The sequence below is a fragment of the Sminthopsis crassicaudata genome, chromosome 1 (assembly GCF_048593235.1).
Source record: "Sminthopsis crassicaudata isolate SCR6 chromosome 1, ASM4859323v1, whole genome shotgun sequence".
NCBI classification, from domain to species: Eukaryota; Metazoa; Chordata; class Mammalia; order Dasyuromorphia; family Dasyuridae; genus Sminthopsis; species Sminthopsis crassicaudata.
In genome coordinates, this window is record NC_133617.1 from 645,801,529 (window position 1) to 645,821,914 (window position 20,386).

The 20,386-nt window shown below is 33.9% G+C and overlaps 1 protein-coding gene across 16 annotated transcripts in view; it reads right to left on the reverse strand.

Moving 5' to 3' along the window:
• NFIB (nuclear factor I B) overlaps window positions 1-20,386 on the reverse strand; it is a 270,801-nt gene that overhangs the window by 93,071 nt on the left and 157,344 nt on the right. For all 16 annotated transcript variants that reach the window (XM_074282919.1, XM_074282918.1, XM_074282911.1 and 13 more), the window contains exon 3: window positions 16,564-16,617. In XM_074282919.1, the coding sequence (XP_074139020.1) occupies window positions 16,564-16,617 (54 nt within the window). The remainder of the gene's footprint in view (window positions 1-16,563; window positions 16,618-20,386) is intronic.

A 20,386-nucleotide genomic window follows, 5' to 3' on the forward strand; every position in this document is an offset into this window, starting at 1 on the left:
TCTTGGGAAATTCATTAAACACATCTGCCTTAGTTTCTTCATCTCTAAATGAAGATGATAATAATAACATTTGCCTCCCAGGATTGTTGTGAAGATCAAATGTAATAATTATTGTAAATCACTTAGCACAGTGCTTGGGACATAGTAAACACTATATGAATGCTGGTTATCATCAACATCATTATTACTCTATGCTAAAGAAAGTGCTAGATTTTTCATATTAGAAAACATTAGTCCTAATCTTGGCTCTGATTACCAATGAACTATATTACCATAGATTAATCACTGACCCTCTCTGAAGTTCAGTTTCCTCACTTGTAAATTCAGACAGTAGGAAAAGATAAGTCCAAATGGCTGTTCCAATTCTAAAATCCTTCTGAACAAATATTTATGAAGTGGTTCTAGTGGAGATGATGATCATGATAATGATAATGAAGAAAAAGGAGGAGGAAGAGGGAAAAAAAGAGGAGGAAGATGAAGATAAGGAAGAAGGAAGAAGAAAAAGAAATGAAGAAGGAAGAAGGGAAAAAGAAGAAATGAAGAAGGAAGAAGAAAAAAAAAGATGATGATAATGATGAATGGTCTGACACTTGTGCTTTAAGATACCAAGTTTAAAGAGGTCAGGTTTCTACTCTATGGGAGTTTGTTGCCTATGATTCTGATTTTTCTCATCATTATCAAGAACACTTATTGAATCCTCTGATGTTCACTGCTATGCTAGTTATTAAAGATAAAAACTGTATGGAGAGTAAATACATGAAACTTGATGTCTACCTGTCCCTGAAGGAATCATATCTAGTTCAAGAGACAGGGATTATCAATTTACTAACTTGAATTATAAATGTTCAAAGAAGAAAGACCAAGTTCACTTTCACTTCAGAATTTCAATGTATGATCTCAGCTATTTAGAAGTGGAATCTACAGTACCCTTCTCCCAAATTTCCTAGTCTTCTTCCCTCAGAAATTCTCTTTATTCTTCAGAGAGCTCATCCATTTTCATACTACCAAGTCTCACATCTACTCTAACATCACAATGCTCAGATAACTTCATATGTAGCAGATGCAAAGTAATATCTACACAGAACACTATTTGTAATTATTTACATTCATATATATGTAATCTATATCTAGGTAAATGCAATATATACAAAATATACCAATTATAATAAAATATATAACCTGAATAAAAGAGATACTTCAAAACTTTATGCTCCTTCATAATTTAATTTAAAACACAGTTTGAAAAAAAGCTTTAATTTAGAAAAGATTACATTTTAAATAAAATTTCTGACCAAAGATCCCTGACAGGGAGTAAAAAAATCAATGATTTCTGGGAGTGTTATAGAATGAATAACATGCACAGAATTTTTCACCTTTCCCCAAAATCTGCTTCTTTTAATTTCCCTATTTCTATCTCCATTTTTCCTCACTCACCCAGATGGGAAATCTCAGCTTCATTTTGACTCTTCCCTCTCTCTCAGTCCTCAGCTAATGAGGTGTTAAGTCCTGTCATTCTCTGTGAATTCCTGTTGTGGAAGAAAAACACTGCACTCTGCTTTTAGCACAAGTTTGTCAGAGTCTATTTATTAAAAATCCAAGCATTGCTGCTTATAGAAAGAGAAGCAAAGGGGAGTGTTCTTCTTTGTTAGAAGTTTCTCTGACCATATCAACTTACATTTTTGCACTGATCAGGAAACAGAGACAAAATTCTACATAGAGATAAAATAAATGACAAAACTCAATTAAAGCAATTTTTTTTTTAAATTTGCTAAAACAAAACAATAGGAACTTAAATGTGAATCATCCCTCTGGGTGAATAATCTTCCTGAAATCAATCAGAGTGGTCAAAGGTGGAAAAAGAGGTATGGACTCTTAATTGGATTAATCAAAAAGTCCCTGCTCTTAGTTTGATCACCAACTAATCACTTTAGGGGGTCAAGATTCCTTCCAGAGTTTCATTGAGTATAGGAACCAATTAGGTCTTTCATAAGAATAATAACAAGGACTTCAAACTAGGAAAGGACTCCTTGGAATTTGATTAAGTACCAATAAGGTTTTTCATTCATGTGAGACCAAGGACTTTGAAAAACACTGCTTCTTAACATTTTTATTTAAAGAAAAGCAATGCCTTTGTCAACTTTTTTTTTTTCTCTCTTCTGACCCTTACTTTCCATCAGGTATCACGTAAGTTCTTGTTCAGTTGTCTTTCAGTCCTATTTGACTCTTCAGGATCCCATTTGGAATTTTCTTGGCAAAGACACTAGAGTGGAGTAATTTCCTTCTCTAGCTCATTTTACAGAAGAGGAAACTGAGGCAAACAGTTATTAGCTAGTAAGTGTCCAAGATCAGATTAAACTCAGGAAGATGAGACTTCCTAACTTGAGATCTGGCACTCTTATCTACTGAGGCACCCAGCTGCTATCACCTAAATTCAGGTCCTTATTAATTTTCATTTGAACTGCTTCGGAACTCTGGTTCCTTGTTTCCAGTGTGTTCGTCACTCTAACACACAATAAACTTCTTAATGCATAGTTCTATTCATGCCAGTACCCTGCTTTTAATAGCTTGTCATTATCTATTGAGTTAAGTTTAAATTCCTAAGTTTAAATTTGATATCCAAATTATTGTCTTACGTATACTTTGTGCTTCAACAAAATTATATGACTCATCATTTCTCAATCTTGAACTGTTTCTTGCCCCTTCCAAGGGTAGGGGATGGTTGAGTCAGTCAAATGACTACTTCCAACTCCATTTAAAGCAAGTGACAAGATGCTACATCCTAATGGATACCTCTGTCATATGGGGACAATCAATCAAAAGTATATAAAGCAGGTGAGAACAAGGCCTTGCCACCAATCAAAGGAGGCTTTAGATTAAGTACAAAGCATCTTTGATCAGTTTAGAAGCCCTTGAAAGTCAGTGAATGAAGTGAAGCTACACCACACAGGAAGTCCCAATGAATTAGTTAAGGGACTTGGTCACATTTTAGAGAATTTGAATATAATCAGTGAGCTATTTTGGAATTAAGTGAAGCTTAGGGTAGAAATGTTCCAACAAATTCCAGAGAAGGAATTTTGGCTTGTAAGGAAGGGGAGAAAAGAGAAGAAAACCAGATCCAGCTTCTACTTCAGTCTCCTACTTCTTCCCTGGCCAGGTAAAGATCTTATGAGCTTTGAAGGATCCAGAGGATTCTGGACTTCCCTTCGGCATCCCAGAAACAGTATTTTGTTGTTTAAGGAATGTTTGAACAGTATTTTTGGTGGGAGGCACGACCAGACTAGTTTGTTCAGTCATTTCAATCATGTCTGACTCTTTGTGCACCCATTTGGTTTTTCTTGGCAAAAATATGGAGTGGTTTGCTATTTCCTTCTCCAGCTCTTCTTACAGATATGGAACTGAAACTTGTCCATGGTCACCTAGCCAGTAAATGTCTGAGGCCAAATTTGAACTTAGAAAGATGAATGAGTCTTCCTGCCTTCAAGACCTGTACTCTATCCACTTTGCCACTGAGAAGCCCTAAAACATGTACACTTTGAAGAAAGATAGATTTAAGGTTCTACAATAAGCCCAACAGATAGTTATGCTGTATTTAGTGAAAGATCATGAAGATTCCAGTGAAAGTTTTCCAGCAGCCATTTGCTATATGTGCTCTAAATTGGAACCTATAACCTGAACCATGGTGGGAATAATGTCACAGATTTGGAATAGGATGTTTTGTACTGTTCTGTATCACCTCATAAATGTCCCTTTCTAATTAAGGTAGTGAAGTCTGCTGGCTAATTGTTATTAGCATAATCCTGGAGGGAAGCACACTAATAGAGTCTCATAAGCTATAGTATTAAAAAGATATCCTTCTAACCTTCTCAGGGCTACCTCCAGAATCCCCTGGTTCACTATAGAAGCTCCCTTCTCAAGATTTGATCAGTTTAAATAAGAGGTTTGTGATAGTAGACCCAAAGTACCTGGTATATATTGTTTTTGTTTACACAATCTCTTATGACTGAAGTGTGGCCAATAATTTCACCATCTCTCCCTATCTTTCAGGGATGGTAGATGACACATCTTTCATCTAGTCTCTCCCAATCTCACTGAACAAAAGTAATCTCTCCAGCCTTAGATTTCACTTATCTTACACAAGCAGATAAATGATGAGGAGGATATTCTACTATTGTATGAGGATGAAATGGCTTTTTGTATCTTGCTCCTCTGGATATTGTAGACAAGAGAATGTTCTGTAAAGGAACTAGAGAAAGAGCAGGAAAGGAAAATGACTGCATATATAATCAACAAAATAAGGATCCTTTCCATTAGAAATGCTGATAATGAGCTTAAACCTATTGCAATTAGAGAAAATAGGAAAATGAATGAACAGACAGATTAGCAGACATAGAAAGAGCACTAACAGTTAATAGTTAAGTGGCAAACTGGATTGAGTCCTAAATTGTTGTCAGGAATACATGAGTTCAAATGTGGCCTTAGACACACTAATTATGTGACTCTGGGCAAGTAACAACTTCAGTAAACTGCCTCAGTTTACTAAACTGCCAAATGGAGATAATAATAGAGACATACCTGTTATTATTGTTGTAAGAATCAGATGAGATAATATTTGTAAAGCATTTAGCACAGTGCCTAGAACTAAATAAGTGAAGTTTTTTCTTTTACTTTTTTCCTTCCTTCTCAATCCAGTACTATTCCATTTCATCAAGCTTACTCATGTTTTTTTTTCTATAAATATCCTATAATTAATCTTCTGTAATGCACAAAATGTCATCCTCTAATTCTTTTAATATTTTGTGGATCCTTCAATATTTTGTGCAATACTTAGTATGCCTCTAAACAGACCCACACTCTCATTATATGACCTCCCCACCTTTTAAATACTTAAAAATAAAATATATTATTTTGCTGGTAATACATTAAAGTGAATGTGAGCTCTATTTCTAAGCTCACATTGTATATAATATCCAAGAGCTCGTGGAATGACTGCTAGTAAATAACAGAGGCAAGATTTGATTACAGGTTTTACTTTTCTCTTAATTGATAGTCACTTTCTCTATTATATCATACTCCCTCTCTTTTTATAAATATTATAAACAGTATGCAGACACAAAAGGAAATATATATATATATATATATATATATATAATTTCATAAAAAGTTATCAACCAGTATCTTTAAATAAGTTTCCTCAAGCTCATGAAGTATGACTTATTATCAAAACCAGTGAGCCATATGTGTGTATGTTTGTGTATAGGCATGCTAACTGATTTGTGAATTTATCAGGTTAGATACTCCACCCAACAATACTATAACAGAAAGCTGGCATGTAACTCATTCTTATGGGTTTCAATTTCTTCATCAATAAAATGAAGGAATTGGACTAATGACCTTAGATTTCCCTTCAAAATCCATGATCCTAACATTCTTACCCTGAACTCATCATTTATATAGTTATTTAATATAACCAAAGCAAGTAGGGTGACTATGGTATTAATTAGTATATTGAGCCAACAATGATCTTCAAAAAATGTGTGTTTGGCCATGCCTCTCATCCTCTCCCTAAAACTCCAGTGGCTCCCTATCACCTCTAAGAAAAAAATATACAATCCTATTTGGTATTTAAAGCCCCTCATAACCTGGCTTATTCTTATTGTTGCCACATACTTTGGCATCCTGGTTGCTCTTCACAAGAAACACCCTTCTCTGACTTGGCCATGGTCACTGTTTGTCCCCAGGTCTAGAATTCTCACCTTCTTCATTTCTGTCTCCCAATTTTCTTCAAGTCTAAGCTAAAATCCAGTCTCCCATAAAATACTTTACCTGATTTTCCTTAATGTTAATGCTTTCTCTCCATTTTACCCTAAATACAACCTTTTTGAATGTAACTGCCTACATATTATCTCATCCTGTAAACTCCTTAAAAGTAGGAACTGTCATTTACCTGTCCTTGTATCCCCAGCACTTAGTGCAGTGTGCACATAGTAAGTGCTTAATAAATGCTTGTTGAGGAAACAAGCTCAGGGAAATCACACAGCTACAATGCATTAGATATAAGATTTAGACCCATTTTTTATTTTTGACTCCAAGTCACAAAAGACCCTGGGCATATCATTTAACCTCTGACTGCCTCAGTTTCCTCACATGTGAAATGGTAATAATAATAATAATACCTACCCCCCGAGGTTGTTGTGAAGATATGAGATAATACTTGTAAAGTATTTTGCAAACTTTTTGTCATTGCTGTCCAGTCATTTCATCCACGTCTGACTCTTTATGACCCTATCTGGGGTTTTCTTAGCAAAGATATTGAAATGATTTGCCATTTTCCAGCTCAGTTTTACAGATGAGTAAATTAAATATGGTTAGGTGACTTTTTCAGGGTTACATAGCTAGTAAGTGCTCAAGGTTGGATATGAATTTAAATCTTCCTAAGTCTGGGCCCAATTCCCTAACTATCCAATGCCTTATGGCCACCAAACTGCCACATATATATACACACATGCACAGAAGAGATTAAGTCCCCAAGATCACATGGGGTGTAAGAGGTGATGCCAGAATTTGAAAATAGGTCCTCTGAGTCCAAGTCCAATACACTTTTTATTGTACCATGTAGCCTCTTCTACGGAGTGGAATACCCAGCCTGCAGAATTATATAATCAGGATTCAATTCTTTTGTTTTCAGAAAGTATTCTAAAATCAAGGGCTGTGTTTTCTCTCTTTTTTTCCTGGCCACAGAACACACACACACACACACACACACACACACACACACACACACACACACACTTTGATGCTTAAATTTAGTGTGGAAATTTACTATGATTATTTACTTAAAACAACTTTTCTGAAAGGATAATATACAGAGACAAAGTTCATGAATTTAATTACCATTATCTAGTTTTGAAAGAGACAGAGACAGAAACAGAGAAATATAGAGAGAATGTCTCCTTGAAATAGAATCATATAGGGGCAGCTAGGTGTTACAGTGGATAGAACACAAACCCTGAAGTCAGGAGGACCTGACCTCAGACACTTACACTTATTAGCTGTATGACTCTGGACAAGTAATTCAACCACAATCATCTCATGCCAATAATAATAATAATATAACTTATTGTGATATAGTTGAAAGAATATTTATTATATTTAAATTGGAGTTGCAGGATTTGAGTTTGAAATTGGACTCTGAATCTTAAAATTAAAAAAATATTAAACTTCTCTGGGTGTCAGTTTTTCTTCTCTAAAAAATAAGAAAAAAATGACTAGATATCTCTAAAATTCTTTCTACCTCTTCAGGCTATGAAACAAATGCTATATAGCAGTAGACAAAGGATGCTTTCCTCACCTCTTTGTTTGCTTTTTGGTAGATTGCTATGTAAGTATTCTAAAATCTCATGCTTATTTTGTATATCCTGGTTAGATTTTATTATTTTATCTCTCAGCCTGATTTAATGATCTGTCCAGAGCCTTTATAGATAATCCATTTACAAAATAGTAATTTCAAATTTCTTTGTGCCATTTAGAAAACTATAGATACTATGCCATTTTGTATGCTTAATGAAATGATTCACATGATATACTTCTGTTGGAATTTGGTTCCAAAAGAAAAAAAAAAAACACTACCAAAAAACTCCAACATTTTATAGATGATTTTGGCATTATCTTTTTCTTATAAAAACTAAAAAATATAATCTAGTGTATATGATTTTCTTGACCTAACTGCTAAATACCTCAAAGCCAAACTCCTTGTCAAATTGTCATAATCTATCCAACTCAGTTGCTTGAAAATATCTACTTCTGCTTTCTTCATTTTGCCCTAAGATATCTCAATATACTTGTCCTTTTAGTCAGTAAGATGCTTTCAGAAATAGTAAAGAAATGATGCTCAAATAAATCAACCTAGTCTTGATTTATAATACATTCATTTTGCAAAGAACACTCATTTATATTGCCTGTCTTTAAATTGATTTGTTTGTTAATATATGGTATATATCTCAGGCTAAATTACAAACATCCAGGCACAAGACTTGTTTCTATTTCTTTTGTATCACAACTTCTCAACCCATCTCCAAACACTGTAGTTCATAATGCAGTATGCAGTGGGCACTCAGTTAATGTTGTAGACTGGCTGGGAAAGTTGGGGTGGAAGTTTTGCTGGGGTTTTTTGGGGGAAAGGGGAGTGGTGAATTGTCTTCTCTCATTACCTTGTTCTGGACAGAATACATTCCTAAGAAGAAGAATTCCTAGCTCCTCCAAACCTAATACTACAATTATCAGGCTGTGGCCATTGTAGATCCTGGGCACAATGCCAGGCTCCATGTACATCAACCTTGGAGGGGTGGGCACTGAACTAGTCACCATAACATTGCCTGTGAAAATAAGTAGCTGACGGCAACATACCGTTTCTGGCTTTTGAAAAGTAATTTGTGCACAAAACATTTTATTCATTCTCTATCTTTCTCTTTTCCAAGTTCCTTCCTCAGTTTTAACTTAAGAACATTACTAAATGTGGTCTGTCTTTTTTTTTTTTAATTTGGAGGTTTAGAAGTGAAATGTTTCTGAAACAAAATCTGTTTAAGAAAAGATCCTTTGGTTTCTGTACTAACTTGCACAGGCCTCTTTCTCAAGTTACTTAAAAGCTTTACCTATGACGTCGGGTCCTTGCCAATCTTTAACCAGGTCTTTTAGTGTCTTTCTATTTATGCTTTTATGAATAGAATGCCTGTTTATAGTCTGTAGTCTGCTGTATATTATCTAGTGCCAACGTTTAAAATTACTTCTTAGCATCATGAAATACTGTATTTTTCCCTGTTTAAAAGTACAAAACAAAACCTCTTAATTCTGACTAATACATCAATAAGGAAGTAAAAAAAAAGGAGGTAAAGAACTTATCAATCTCTGGTTAAAAGAGTTATAATGACAACATCCAGGGGAATTTCCTCTTTTCTTAGATCTTTAACAATCATATTCTTGAGATGTTCCTCTGAGGTTCTACTAGGATGCCTTTCTATGGTATAGACGTGAACTTAGGCCCTTGAAAATAATGCCAAAATAATAACAGGCTTCAGCAGATCTAACCAAGTTAGAAATATAAACTTGGAAACTCTCTGAGTTCTATAATCAGAGAACTGGACTAGTTTTGTTTGGAGGTGTTTATTATCAACTGACTAGCCAGCTCTTTTGGCCATATTGAGCTAATATTTAGGGTGTGGAGTTGTGATTTGGGTGTCGTCTAGAAAGATTTAGAATGATTTGCAACATAAGATAAAAATACATTAAAAACTCTGAAGGCAGGATCCAATGCTTTGATAAAGGGGTCAGGAAGCCGGGGTACTTACAAATCTATGATTTTTCAAAGTGTGAGGAACTCCCATTATGGAAATTCCTTTAAATAATGAAAACCAACAGGTCATCTCTACCTTAAATTCAGAGTTGGGGGGAGGGGGAAGGAAGGGATTAGAGGGGGAGAGATTGTGAGATTGTGACTTTCTCACCATCTCATATTCTTACATATGAGAGACAGAACAAGAACACAGGTCTTCCTAAATCTGAGAGCAGTTCTCTAGTCATCACTCCCACAGTGGCTCCAGTGCATACAATGTAACCTTCATTACTGCTATTGAATCTATGGTGTTTAGGGTATCTGAAAGATTAAATCTATAACTTTGTATTTGCATAAATAAAATAAAGAACATTGAAAATATACTCAAGTTGACATTAATTATCAACTTCTCTCATGTGTATTGTGTATATATGTGTACATATATATATATATATATATATACACACACACATATGTCTGTATGCAAGGGAAGATAATAATTAAGGTCAACTTAAGTATATATACACATATATACATGTATACACATATAGCTACATAAATACATAAACATATAATCATAGCTTTTTTATTTTTAATACACAAAAAAGCTCTAAAATAAAAATTTAAAGGTAAAAAGATATGGGATATTGGGGGTCAGTGTCCTGAGAATTTCACAGACAACATCCAGGAATGATTATATTCACTGAGCAATAGCTCTAGAATGCATATGTCAAACAAACATCATGGACATTAAATATAGAACAAGGAGAGAAACTTGTGGGCTCTAGGTAAGGAAACTCTTGTTAATAAACCTTGAAAAAATGCCACAAGATCCTTCATAAGCACCAGCAGTCAGTGTCTGCATTTTAAGTTTCTAGCCAAAAGAGATTTCTTCCCAAAACCACAATGTCCGCGAACACCACATTGAGGCATTAGCTCGGAATTGACTCAGAAGAAAACCCCTTCTGAGTGACTCACATTACTTCCGAGATCACCTTGGTTTTCCTTGGACATTACCCATCCCAGCACAGGGCATGGCTTCTTGGCTGCTTAAGTTGTGAAATCTGACATGATCATAGCCCAAAGGTGGCTTGCATGTATGAGCACAAAAACACCAAGTACACTAGCAAGTCAGTATACTGTCAATATTGGGTAAACCCTCAAAATATTGGGATTTGGGATGATTTTTGTTATGTTTTCCCCCTCTGGAAGATTAATATGAATGCATCTCACAACTTAAATGCAGCAATTGGTTTTTTTTATTTTAAGTACAACTAGACCTAAGTAAATGTAATACATTATTACATTTACATTATGACTCCAGAACAGTAGCTTATTGTAAGGCAGAAGGGGCTGTTCAACTTGAGGTCCCTTTTGCAGCTTCAGTGATGAGGAGTGGTTAATTGCACATATATAAAAGGGCAAACTATCATAAGATAATGTAATCACATGTGCTCCTTTGCTCAGAGCCCAGGGAAATATATATATATATATATATTGCATTTATGTGGAGATTTTAGAAAAATCAACCTAATACTATTTAGAGATCATCTTTTGAGACAATTTGGCATGGGATGTCAATAGAATGAGGGTCTTGGAATCAAGAGACCTAGACTCTTAACTAGTTGTGTGACTCTAAGCAAATCATTTATCCTCTCAAGCCCTCAGTTTTTTCTCAGTAAAATGGGCATGATTATACTTGTACTACCTGCTTCCCAAGACTGTGGTGAGAAAAGTACTTTACATAATACAAATGCATAAATGCCTCCTCTTGGGCCCTTCCCAGCAACTCTGCTTTAAAGTAGCTAAATGGAGGATTAGGGAAGATGATTTTTATTCCCAATTGGTCTACTGTGCACAAATAACCTTTTTAATCAGATACATATTAGGAAATAGCCTAAGGCATTCAACCACCCACCTTTCCTTATCATCTCTCTGGTAGTTTTTATTGCCTATTGCAAAATTCTACTCTATTCCCAGCTCCCCAATCCCAACTCCCAAAGATATTTGCAATAGATCTTCTAGGACCCTAAAGTTCCCAAGCTTTTCCCAGGGGGCTATGCCAGATGAGTACTTGGGCTCAGATATTGCTTGATATCCTTAAGGCCCTTCAGCTTCACTATCTGGCATGATCTTAGTTCTACAAATAATACATGATATACTAAGGATCTGTGATTTGGAAGAAAAGCTTCTGGTATAGTAACTCACTCCACAAACTCAGATCTCAGAGATTTTTCATAGCATCATAAATCTGGAATAGAAAAGATACTCTAGCAATGATCTTCCTCAATTTATAGCTAAATAATTGAGGCCCAGAGAGATTAATGAATTTGTTCAAGGTCACACAGGTTAATAAGTGAAAGAGCCAAGATTTGGACCCAGGTCTTCTTATTTCCAATCCAGTGTGTGACACATGGTAAATCTTAATAAATTCCCTAAATAATCTCGATGCCCTTCAATTCATTATCCTAGTTGCTGTTTTATGAGTATTTCTCCAGTCTATCATTGTGATCTCCTATGGACTCTAAAACTGTGATTTAAATGCACCAGGAAATCTCCCACCTCTCTCATTCTGGTTTCAAGGCCTCTCCTAAAGGCTCAAGTTTGCAACGGCTTTTGAGGCCACAGTTACACACACACACACACACACACACACACACACACACACACGCAGCTCTTTCTGATAATTAAAATTCCCTGATTTTTCTTTCAGATAAACTCTAATTTAGCCATGTCTTCTCCATTTTATATCTGTGAAATATTTTTTCTTTATAACTCAAGAATAATGCTTTACATTTATCCTTGTTATATGTTTATCTTATTCAATTCAGACCACCATCTTTTTAACACAAGATTTTTTTGGACCCTAATTCTGCCATCCAATATATTAGCTGGTTTTCCTAGCTTTGGGGCATCTAGAATATTGATCACTATGCCATCTATTTCCTTATTTAAATTGTTAAAAATGTGATTTGGCATGAGAACAAACATATCTTTGGACAACTACTCTATACCTTCTTCCATACCAACATCAACCTATTTTAGAGTCTGACTCCTTATATAGTATAAAATTGGTATGCTATAGCAAAGTACTAGAAACTGAGTAGGTGCCCATCAATTGGAGAATGGCTGAATGATTTGTGGTATATGAATGTTATGGAATATTATTGTTCTGTAAGAAATGATGAGCAGGATGATTTTGGAAAGGCCTGAAGAGACTTACATGAACGGATGTTGAGTGTAGTGAGCAGAACCAAGAGAACACTGTACTTGGTAACAACAAGATTATGTAATGATCAATAGTGATCAATATGGCTCTTTTCAACAATGATTAAAGACAATTTCAACAGACTTGTGATGGAAAGTACTATCTGTATCCAGAGAGAAAACTATGGAGATTGAATGTGGTTCAAAGCATAGTATTCCCTCCCCACCCCTTTTTTGTTGTTGTTGTTGTTGTTGTCTATTTGCTTGATTTTTTTTCTTTCTTTTGTTTTTGGTTTTTTTTTTTTCCTTTTGATCTGATTTTTCTTTTGCAGCATGATGAATGTGGAATATGTTTAGAAAAAACTTTAGCTGTGTGACCCTGGGCAAGTCACTTAACCCCAATTGCCTCAGAAAAAGAAAGAAAGAAAGAAAGAAAGAAAGAAAGAAAGAAAGAAAGAAAGAAAGAAAGAAAGAAAGAAAGAAAGAAAGAAAGAAAGAAAGAAAGAAAGAAAGAAAGAAAGAAAGAAAAGAAAAGAAAGAAAGAAAGAAAGAAAGAAAAGAAAGAAAAGAAAGAAAGAAAAGAAAGAAAAGAAAAGAAAAATTGCATGTTTAACCTATATCAGATTGCTTGCTGTCTTGAGGAGAAGGAGGGAAGAGAGGAAGAAAATTTGGAACAAAAGGTTTTGCCAAAGTGAATGTTGAAAACTATTTTTCCATGCATTTGGAAAAATAAAATACTATTAAATAAAATCAGTATTATGCAAAAAATAAAACAATGATAATTCATGCTAGTGACATAATAAATAAAATATTGAACTTGGAACTGGACAAACCTAGGTTCAAATACTATTCTTACTAGCTTAGTGACACGGGGAAAGTCACTTAATGTTTTATGCCTCAAAAAACTCCCCAGAATTAAAGTACAATGTTTAAAAAAAAAAAAAAAAAAAAAAAAAAGGTAGAGTGGAGAAGAGGCATTCCCCAGGGGAGCTTCCTGAAGATGATAAAATGACAGGTTCTTCATGTATCTCCAATAATGATGATCCTAAATTATTCGTTAACCCCACATTGCTTTTTGTATCAGAAAAGAAAGACTAAATTATGATGAGTTTAGTTCTAAGGAAGCAGTGTGATATAGTTTAAAGAGTTCCCATTCTGGGCTTCAGTTTACTCATCTGTAAAATGTCAGTAATAATACTTGTAATAGCTACTTCTCACATGGGTTGTTGTGAGCAAAGTGTTCTGTAAATCTTAAAATGTTATGTAACCATGAATCATTATTCTAGTCTTGATTTCATTTTACTATGTTCTAATTCTTTGACAGTGAGTAATGTCAGTATATTAAAAGGAGGAGTAGATTGGACTGGGATTGCCTTCAGGAAAAGCAAGCTTCCTATCCTCTCCATGAAAGCGAAGTCCTACCTTTTTTTCATGTTAATATTCTAACTGTACTGTTGTTTGTTTATGAGATAAAGAATATAGAAAATGGATTCCAAAGAATTAAAAAGAAATATCATTCAAAAGGCAACGAAGAGGCAGAGTCATGGTAGGTGAGAAGAAGCTGAAACAACTACTGAGAAGCTCCAAAGATTTCATCAAGGGTTTGTATAATCATAAAGAAAGGCTGATGATGTGGCAAGGATGAAAGATAATAGCTGGGTAATCAGTGTGCCCTACTGATAATAAAAAAAAAGTCTGAAAGACTTCCAGAATTTCAGTGGACCCCTCAATGTCAAACTTTTAAAAGGACATAGACAAGAAGCATAGGATATATGGCTTCCAATCTATATCACTGAAGAAAACTTCAAAATTGATAAAAATCACTAAGTCCATTTCAGTATGCAAAATATGTGTTAAATATGATCAACGTGATGAAACAGGAGATTAGACTAGTTTTAAAAACTCTGTTTTCTATTTATTTCAACTATGATACAAAATATGTACTAATTTGGCATTTATTTTTTTTTTATTTTTAAAAGAAAACAAAGGCAAAAAAAAAAAAAATTACTAATCTATTAGCCCACATTTTGAAAATTAATAGCAAATTTCCTGATGCTATGTTGAAGTATCCTTTGGCAAATGCTGACTTGGGAAAATGCACTTAGTAGAGAAAAAAAAAGTAATCAAAGTTTCTTGGGAAAAAAAAAATTGAAATATCTACTTCTGAGGCTGCACAGATATGTACAAAGTTTTGATTCAGATCAAGCAAAGAGAATTTTTAGATTAGTGTAATTCTCTCCTCGGCATGTTCAGAATTGCATTTCAAACAATAACAGCTTTATTAATTTCAAACCAAGCTGTCATCCAAATGTAAAGAACATCCTCTTTGTTTAGGCTGGCTTACAGTACTTATCGACTCTTTCTCCAAAAGAGAAAGGCTTTTTTCATTCTGTGTAAAATGAGTGAGGAGGCTTTTCTAAAGTGTCCTGAAACAATTCACTCTTGGCCTGACACCAGACAGAGAAAATAGGAGTCAGCTAAAAAGAATTTTTCATAAACTTAAGGAAGACTGAAAATGACGTGGGACTAATGAAATTTCAACTTTAACCAGAATATTTCCTTCAAAAAGTATTATATTTGAAATTCTTTGTTCTGTACATTGATGGTTGAAATGATTCTCCAAGGGAGGGAAAGGAAAGGGTAAAGGGGAGAAGGGTCTCTCTCTCTCTACAAGCAAATTTACCTAGCAGCTAAGGAGCAGCTAGTTTACCTAGCAGCTAGTCTTTTATTTATTATTTGTATTTTTGAAAATTCTGAACATTTTGAGGAAAGAAACCTAGGATGAGCATTTTAAAATAAATCTTCTTTACAAAACTGCCTTTTAGTTAGTTTTTTGTTGAAATGTTCCATTATATTTGTCAGACAGAAGGTTTATATGTAAAGACCAAATTATTTATGCAACTTCGAAAAAGTTTACTACTTTGAAAGTGAAAAGGACCAATCACAACAGAAAATAATTTTCAGAAAGAAATCAATAATACAATGATAATTAGTTTTAATTTTGTTTTCTTATTTCATTCTTTTATGTGTTCTACCTATCAGACAGACCTTACAAAAACAATTGGTTCAAATTATAGTTCAATTTGGAGAGACTTATGGACAATTTTAATAGCATATTGAAAATTTAGAAGATATAGATACCCCAATATAATGAATATAATTTTATGATAAAATATATCAGTACTATCACAAGAAATATAAAACAACCACCAGATAATTATACATAAAACAATTAAATACTAATCAATGGAATTCAAACTTTTAGGTTGTATACTTCATTGAATGAAAGATGATTTTTTCACTTTTTTTCCTTTCAAGAAAAAAATGTGATTTTTCTTCAGCACTAATTTACCAAAAGCAACTAATTTTGGACTCTTCTTTACTTAGGTTTTCTCTACTGATTAAAAAAATATAACTGCCTACAAAAGCAGAACATTGTTCTACTTTAAAACTATTAGGAAAAAAACAAGATAGAGGTAATGTTCTGAAACAATTTCTGAAAAAGTTCTGCATAAATTAAATAAAAGATGAAATTCAGCTTTCATCCTTTCCTGAAGGATGGTCCAACAAAAACCATAGAGGAACTGAGCTCAGTTTAACAAAAATCACTCAAATAAAACCAAACCAAGAATTTTTTTGGTCATGAATGGTTGATCAATAAACAAGAGTAAAAGAAGACATACTGTTTGTAAACTTTAAAAGAGAGAGCAAAATGTTCTCTTATTTTATGAAACTACAATAACTTCAAATATCTAATGATTTACATGCTAGCCATGTGTACTAATTTGAAAAATAGCAAAAAAATAACAAAATTTAACAATATTTAAAAGAAATTTTGACAGTAAACTAATGATACAATCATAGAGGTATTTGTCACTGCCAAGGGTCTCACAGAATCACATCTTGTTCTGATCATACCTGCTTGCCAGTACAAAATAGGCTGCTGACCAATTATGGAGTGTTTATCTATACAGTGGTACCTTTGTTCTCCAACAATGTCAGATTGCAAATGTCCTAGAACACATATTTACCTGGAGGATTCTTGGCAGGATCATTGTGGCTTGGACTTCCTGATTGTCCAGAATCTGTAAAGAAATCAGAGAAAATGTTTTCTTTTTAATTTGTTTTTGAAAGAATTTCATAATCTTTATGAGACCTTTTAAAATTTAACAAAGGACAACAATAGTTAGGAACATAAATGAATTAAGTATAATTTCCTAAGCCTTTCCTGAAGAAACACTTGGATTAAAAAAAAAAAGATGAATATGTACATCTCTTATTTTGGGAAAAAATAAGTATAGTAAGGTTGAGGTACAACAAACTTATTAAAATAAAGGGTCTGGATGTGGAAATAGAAAGTGCCTACAATGATGGAATAGTCATTAGATTGTCATAATATTTTACAATGAAACAAATAGAATGATTGGGTGTAAATCTGATTATAAACAAATCAACCTCCCCCAATAATAAATTTTCTTCTTATTAACCAAAATATTCAAGAGTTACTTTTTGCAAAACTGTGTGTATGTGCATGTTATAAATATGCAAATATACTCCCTATCCCCTTATCTTAGGACATATTTCTCTATGTCTCATACTAAGTATCACCCAGCATCTTATTCATTCATTCATTTGACAAACTTTTATTAAGCACTTCTTGTATTCAAAACACCATATTAGGTGTTTATCTAGCAATAAAGCTCTTGATCTAATAGAGGGGATAAGACATAAATTCAAATAACAAGAATATGTATCATTACATTGTAATTATAAACTAAAATGCCATGTGATATGTGAATGGGAAAATCCTTACTAGCCAGAGAACCAGGGTAACCTTCATAGAGAAGTTGAAATTTCAGGTAAACTTAAAAGAAGGAGTAGGACATTCACAGATGAAGGATAGAGTAGGACAAATTGATCAGCAATTGAACAGTGACTTCAAGAATAATGCAAATTACTAAGAAGTAGCCAAGATGCTTTTGTAGAAAAGTAAATCAATTAATCAATTAGATTTCTATCCATGATGGAGTGACAAGCCTTGTAGATAATAAGCAATCAATGGAACATATCTGAATTCTACATCCCAGCACATCTTCTCATCAATAATATAGTGAAAAGTAATGTAATTCATAAACTGGTGTAAGGCAATTATTCCCCTACAACTCTATGCTACTCTTCATTCTTTTATGTTACATCTCTCCAACAATTAGCTGTGTACTATACTATATCAGCTAGCACGCACTCACAGGTTGCCCTATAACTTGACCATTTTATCTAGAATTTTTGGTTTGTCTCTACCATTAAATCACATTTTCTTCAAGGAAAACAGAGTTCTGCCTCCTTCTCTTTTAGTCTCATTTGTGTGACATAGAGTGATGTGGATGTTGGAAATAACTGATAAAATACAAGTTAAATAAATGGTTAAGAATCAGAAACTTCATTTGCTTGTCACTGATGAATCATGAAAAGTATGACAGTTCATTTACAAAATCTTTCTACCTTTCAAGATAGAAATTGTCAATATTACTATGCTCATTTTAGAAATGGGGAAACCAAGGTCATGAGGGGTTTAGTGTTTTATCTACGCGTGTTTTGCCAGAGTGGGCAGTGTCAGAGGGAATTAAACTCATGTCTCTGGACTCATTGTCTAATACTCTTTCCACTATATATTTACCATCAGAAAGCTAGGCATCCTCTGTTACAGATTGTTCCAAAAGTCTTAATACTTTTAATCTTTAGTAGCTTGAAACTTCAATAAGACTTTGGGGATACCTGTATATTAAAGAATATTGTTTATTTGAGGATCAGATCTATGATTTCATTGGTGTAGGAACTGAGAACACTCCCTCTCTCAATTATGGTCTTCACCTGCTCTGCAATTTACAGTTATGGTTGGAGCACTAAGAAATTAACTGACTTCTCCAGTTACCCAGCCAACATTTTCAGAGGCAGGACTTCACCTCAAGTCTTCCCGTTCCATTATTCCACACTCTCTCTTATTGCATAACAATACAGTAGAAAGAAAGAAGGAATAGGGGAGAGAAGGAAGAAAGAACAGAAGGGGAAGAAGAAGAGGGAGAAAGAAAAGGAAAGAGAGGGAGAGAGAAAGAAAAAGAAATATATTTTAAGTAGGAAACCCAAAGTCCTTTTTTATATTTACCTGACAAATATACTTCTGGCAATATAACCCTTTGAAAGGGGCTGAAATATTTGAAAGCAGCTATTACTCAATAATACATTAATACATACATGTATTTTTGGTCTGCTATGTGCAAGGCATTTTCCTAAATGCCAAGCAAGATATAATGGATAACAATCCCTGTCCTTGTGGCATATATAGTCTAATCATATTTCCCATTAGGATTAAAGTTGATGGAACAATCCCATTGTAGGAAAAGCAAGCCTATTCAAAACAATATATTATGAAGTAATATTTATTAAATGACTAATGTATATAGAGAATTATGGCAATAACTGTGAGAGCTATAAATATTAGATTAAAAATTCCCTGCCTTCATGGAAATTACATTCTATGAGGAGATAATATAAAACACAATCATGATGAGACTAATAGAAAGTTACAAAACAATATTATATGAAAGGGAGGGTCATTATGAACTGATGTATCAAGGAAAGGAAAAGATGATAGAGAAAGTTGAATTTGATTTGGATTTCAAAGGATAGATGGAATTTCAATATGAAATTGGTGAAGAGGGAGCAGTCCTGGTAGAGGAAACTATGAATGAACCAAGGTATGAAAGGTGTAGAGGAGACACTCTCAGCATGAATTTTTTAGACCCAGATTTTTAATTGGTGCAAAAAAACTGTCTTCATTATTTTATGTGATTGAAAAACATGATGGGGTTGGGAAGGAGTATCATGAAAGGAAGATCTTATCATTCTATTCCTAAGTAAGTACTTAACTATTTCCCTCTTGAACAATAAAGAAATAAACTCCCAGTACCCCTTATACATGACAACCACACAAATCTCTTCTTGGGAAACACCAGTCTATTGCTACTGCCAGTTTCTATTTTCACCTTCAAACAGTGTGAACCATTTCCTGAAGTGGAAAAAAGGGGAACTACTAGAAACCACAAGTATTTGAAGGAAATAAACAATTGAATTCCAAGACTTGAGTCAAATCTTTGACTTTCATAAGAAATTCCCTCCCGTAATTTTCTAATGGTGCTGACAAGTATATTTTTAGTTATCAAAAATAATTATTGATTAAAGCTTCATGTTATCCATTCTAAATTTGAAAAAGATACATTCATCATTTTATATTTCTTTCTGTGAAAAAAATATGGCAGTTAAGTTTTAGTGTGTGGCTTCTGAGAAAATTTGTGTGTGTATTAAATAGGAATTCATTAGGTGAAGTAGAGGGAAAAGAACATTTGAGGCACAGGAAACAAAGGTACACAGGTACAAAACTATAACTAGTCTTAACTGTACCTGGAGCAATTCAATTGAGGGAAAGAGAGCAAATCCTAGAAGTAGCTGCTAGAGACAATTGAATTGATTGCAGAGATAGTACTAGTAGTCTACAGCTATCAAAGTGGAAGAAGTACCTACCTTCCCCCAAATACCAGGAACAGGTGGCCAATCTCTATTGGTCCTATCCTAATTGGAAGAAATCCGATGAAGTATGATGTTTCTTAAGCAAAGGGAAGAAAAGTATCCAGAGGATGGGATGGTAAAGACTATCAAATGCTGAAGACCTCACCAAGAAGATAAACTTCTGCATTTGGTAATTAGGTAACAGGTGAGCTTCAGCAGATTAGTTGAGCACAATCCAGACCTTAGTTTAAGTATATATGATTTTTTTCTAGGTGTTAAGCAGAAAACAGTTAA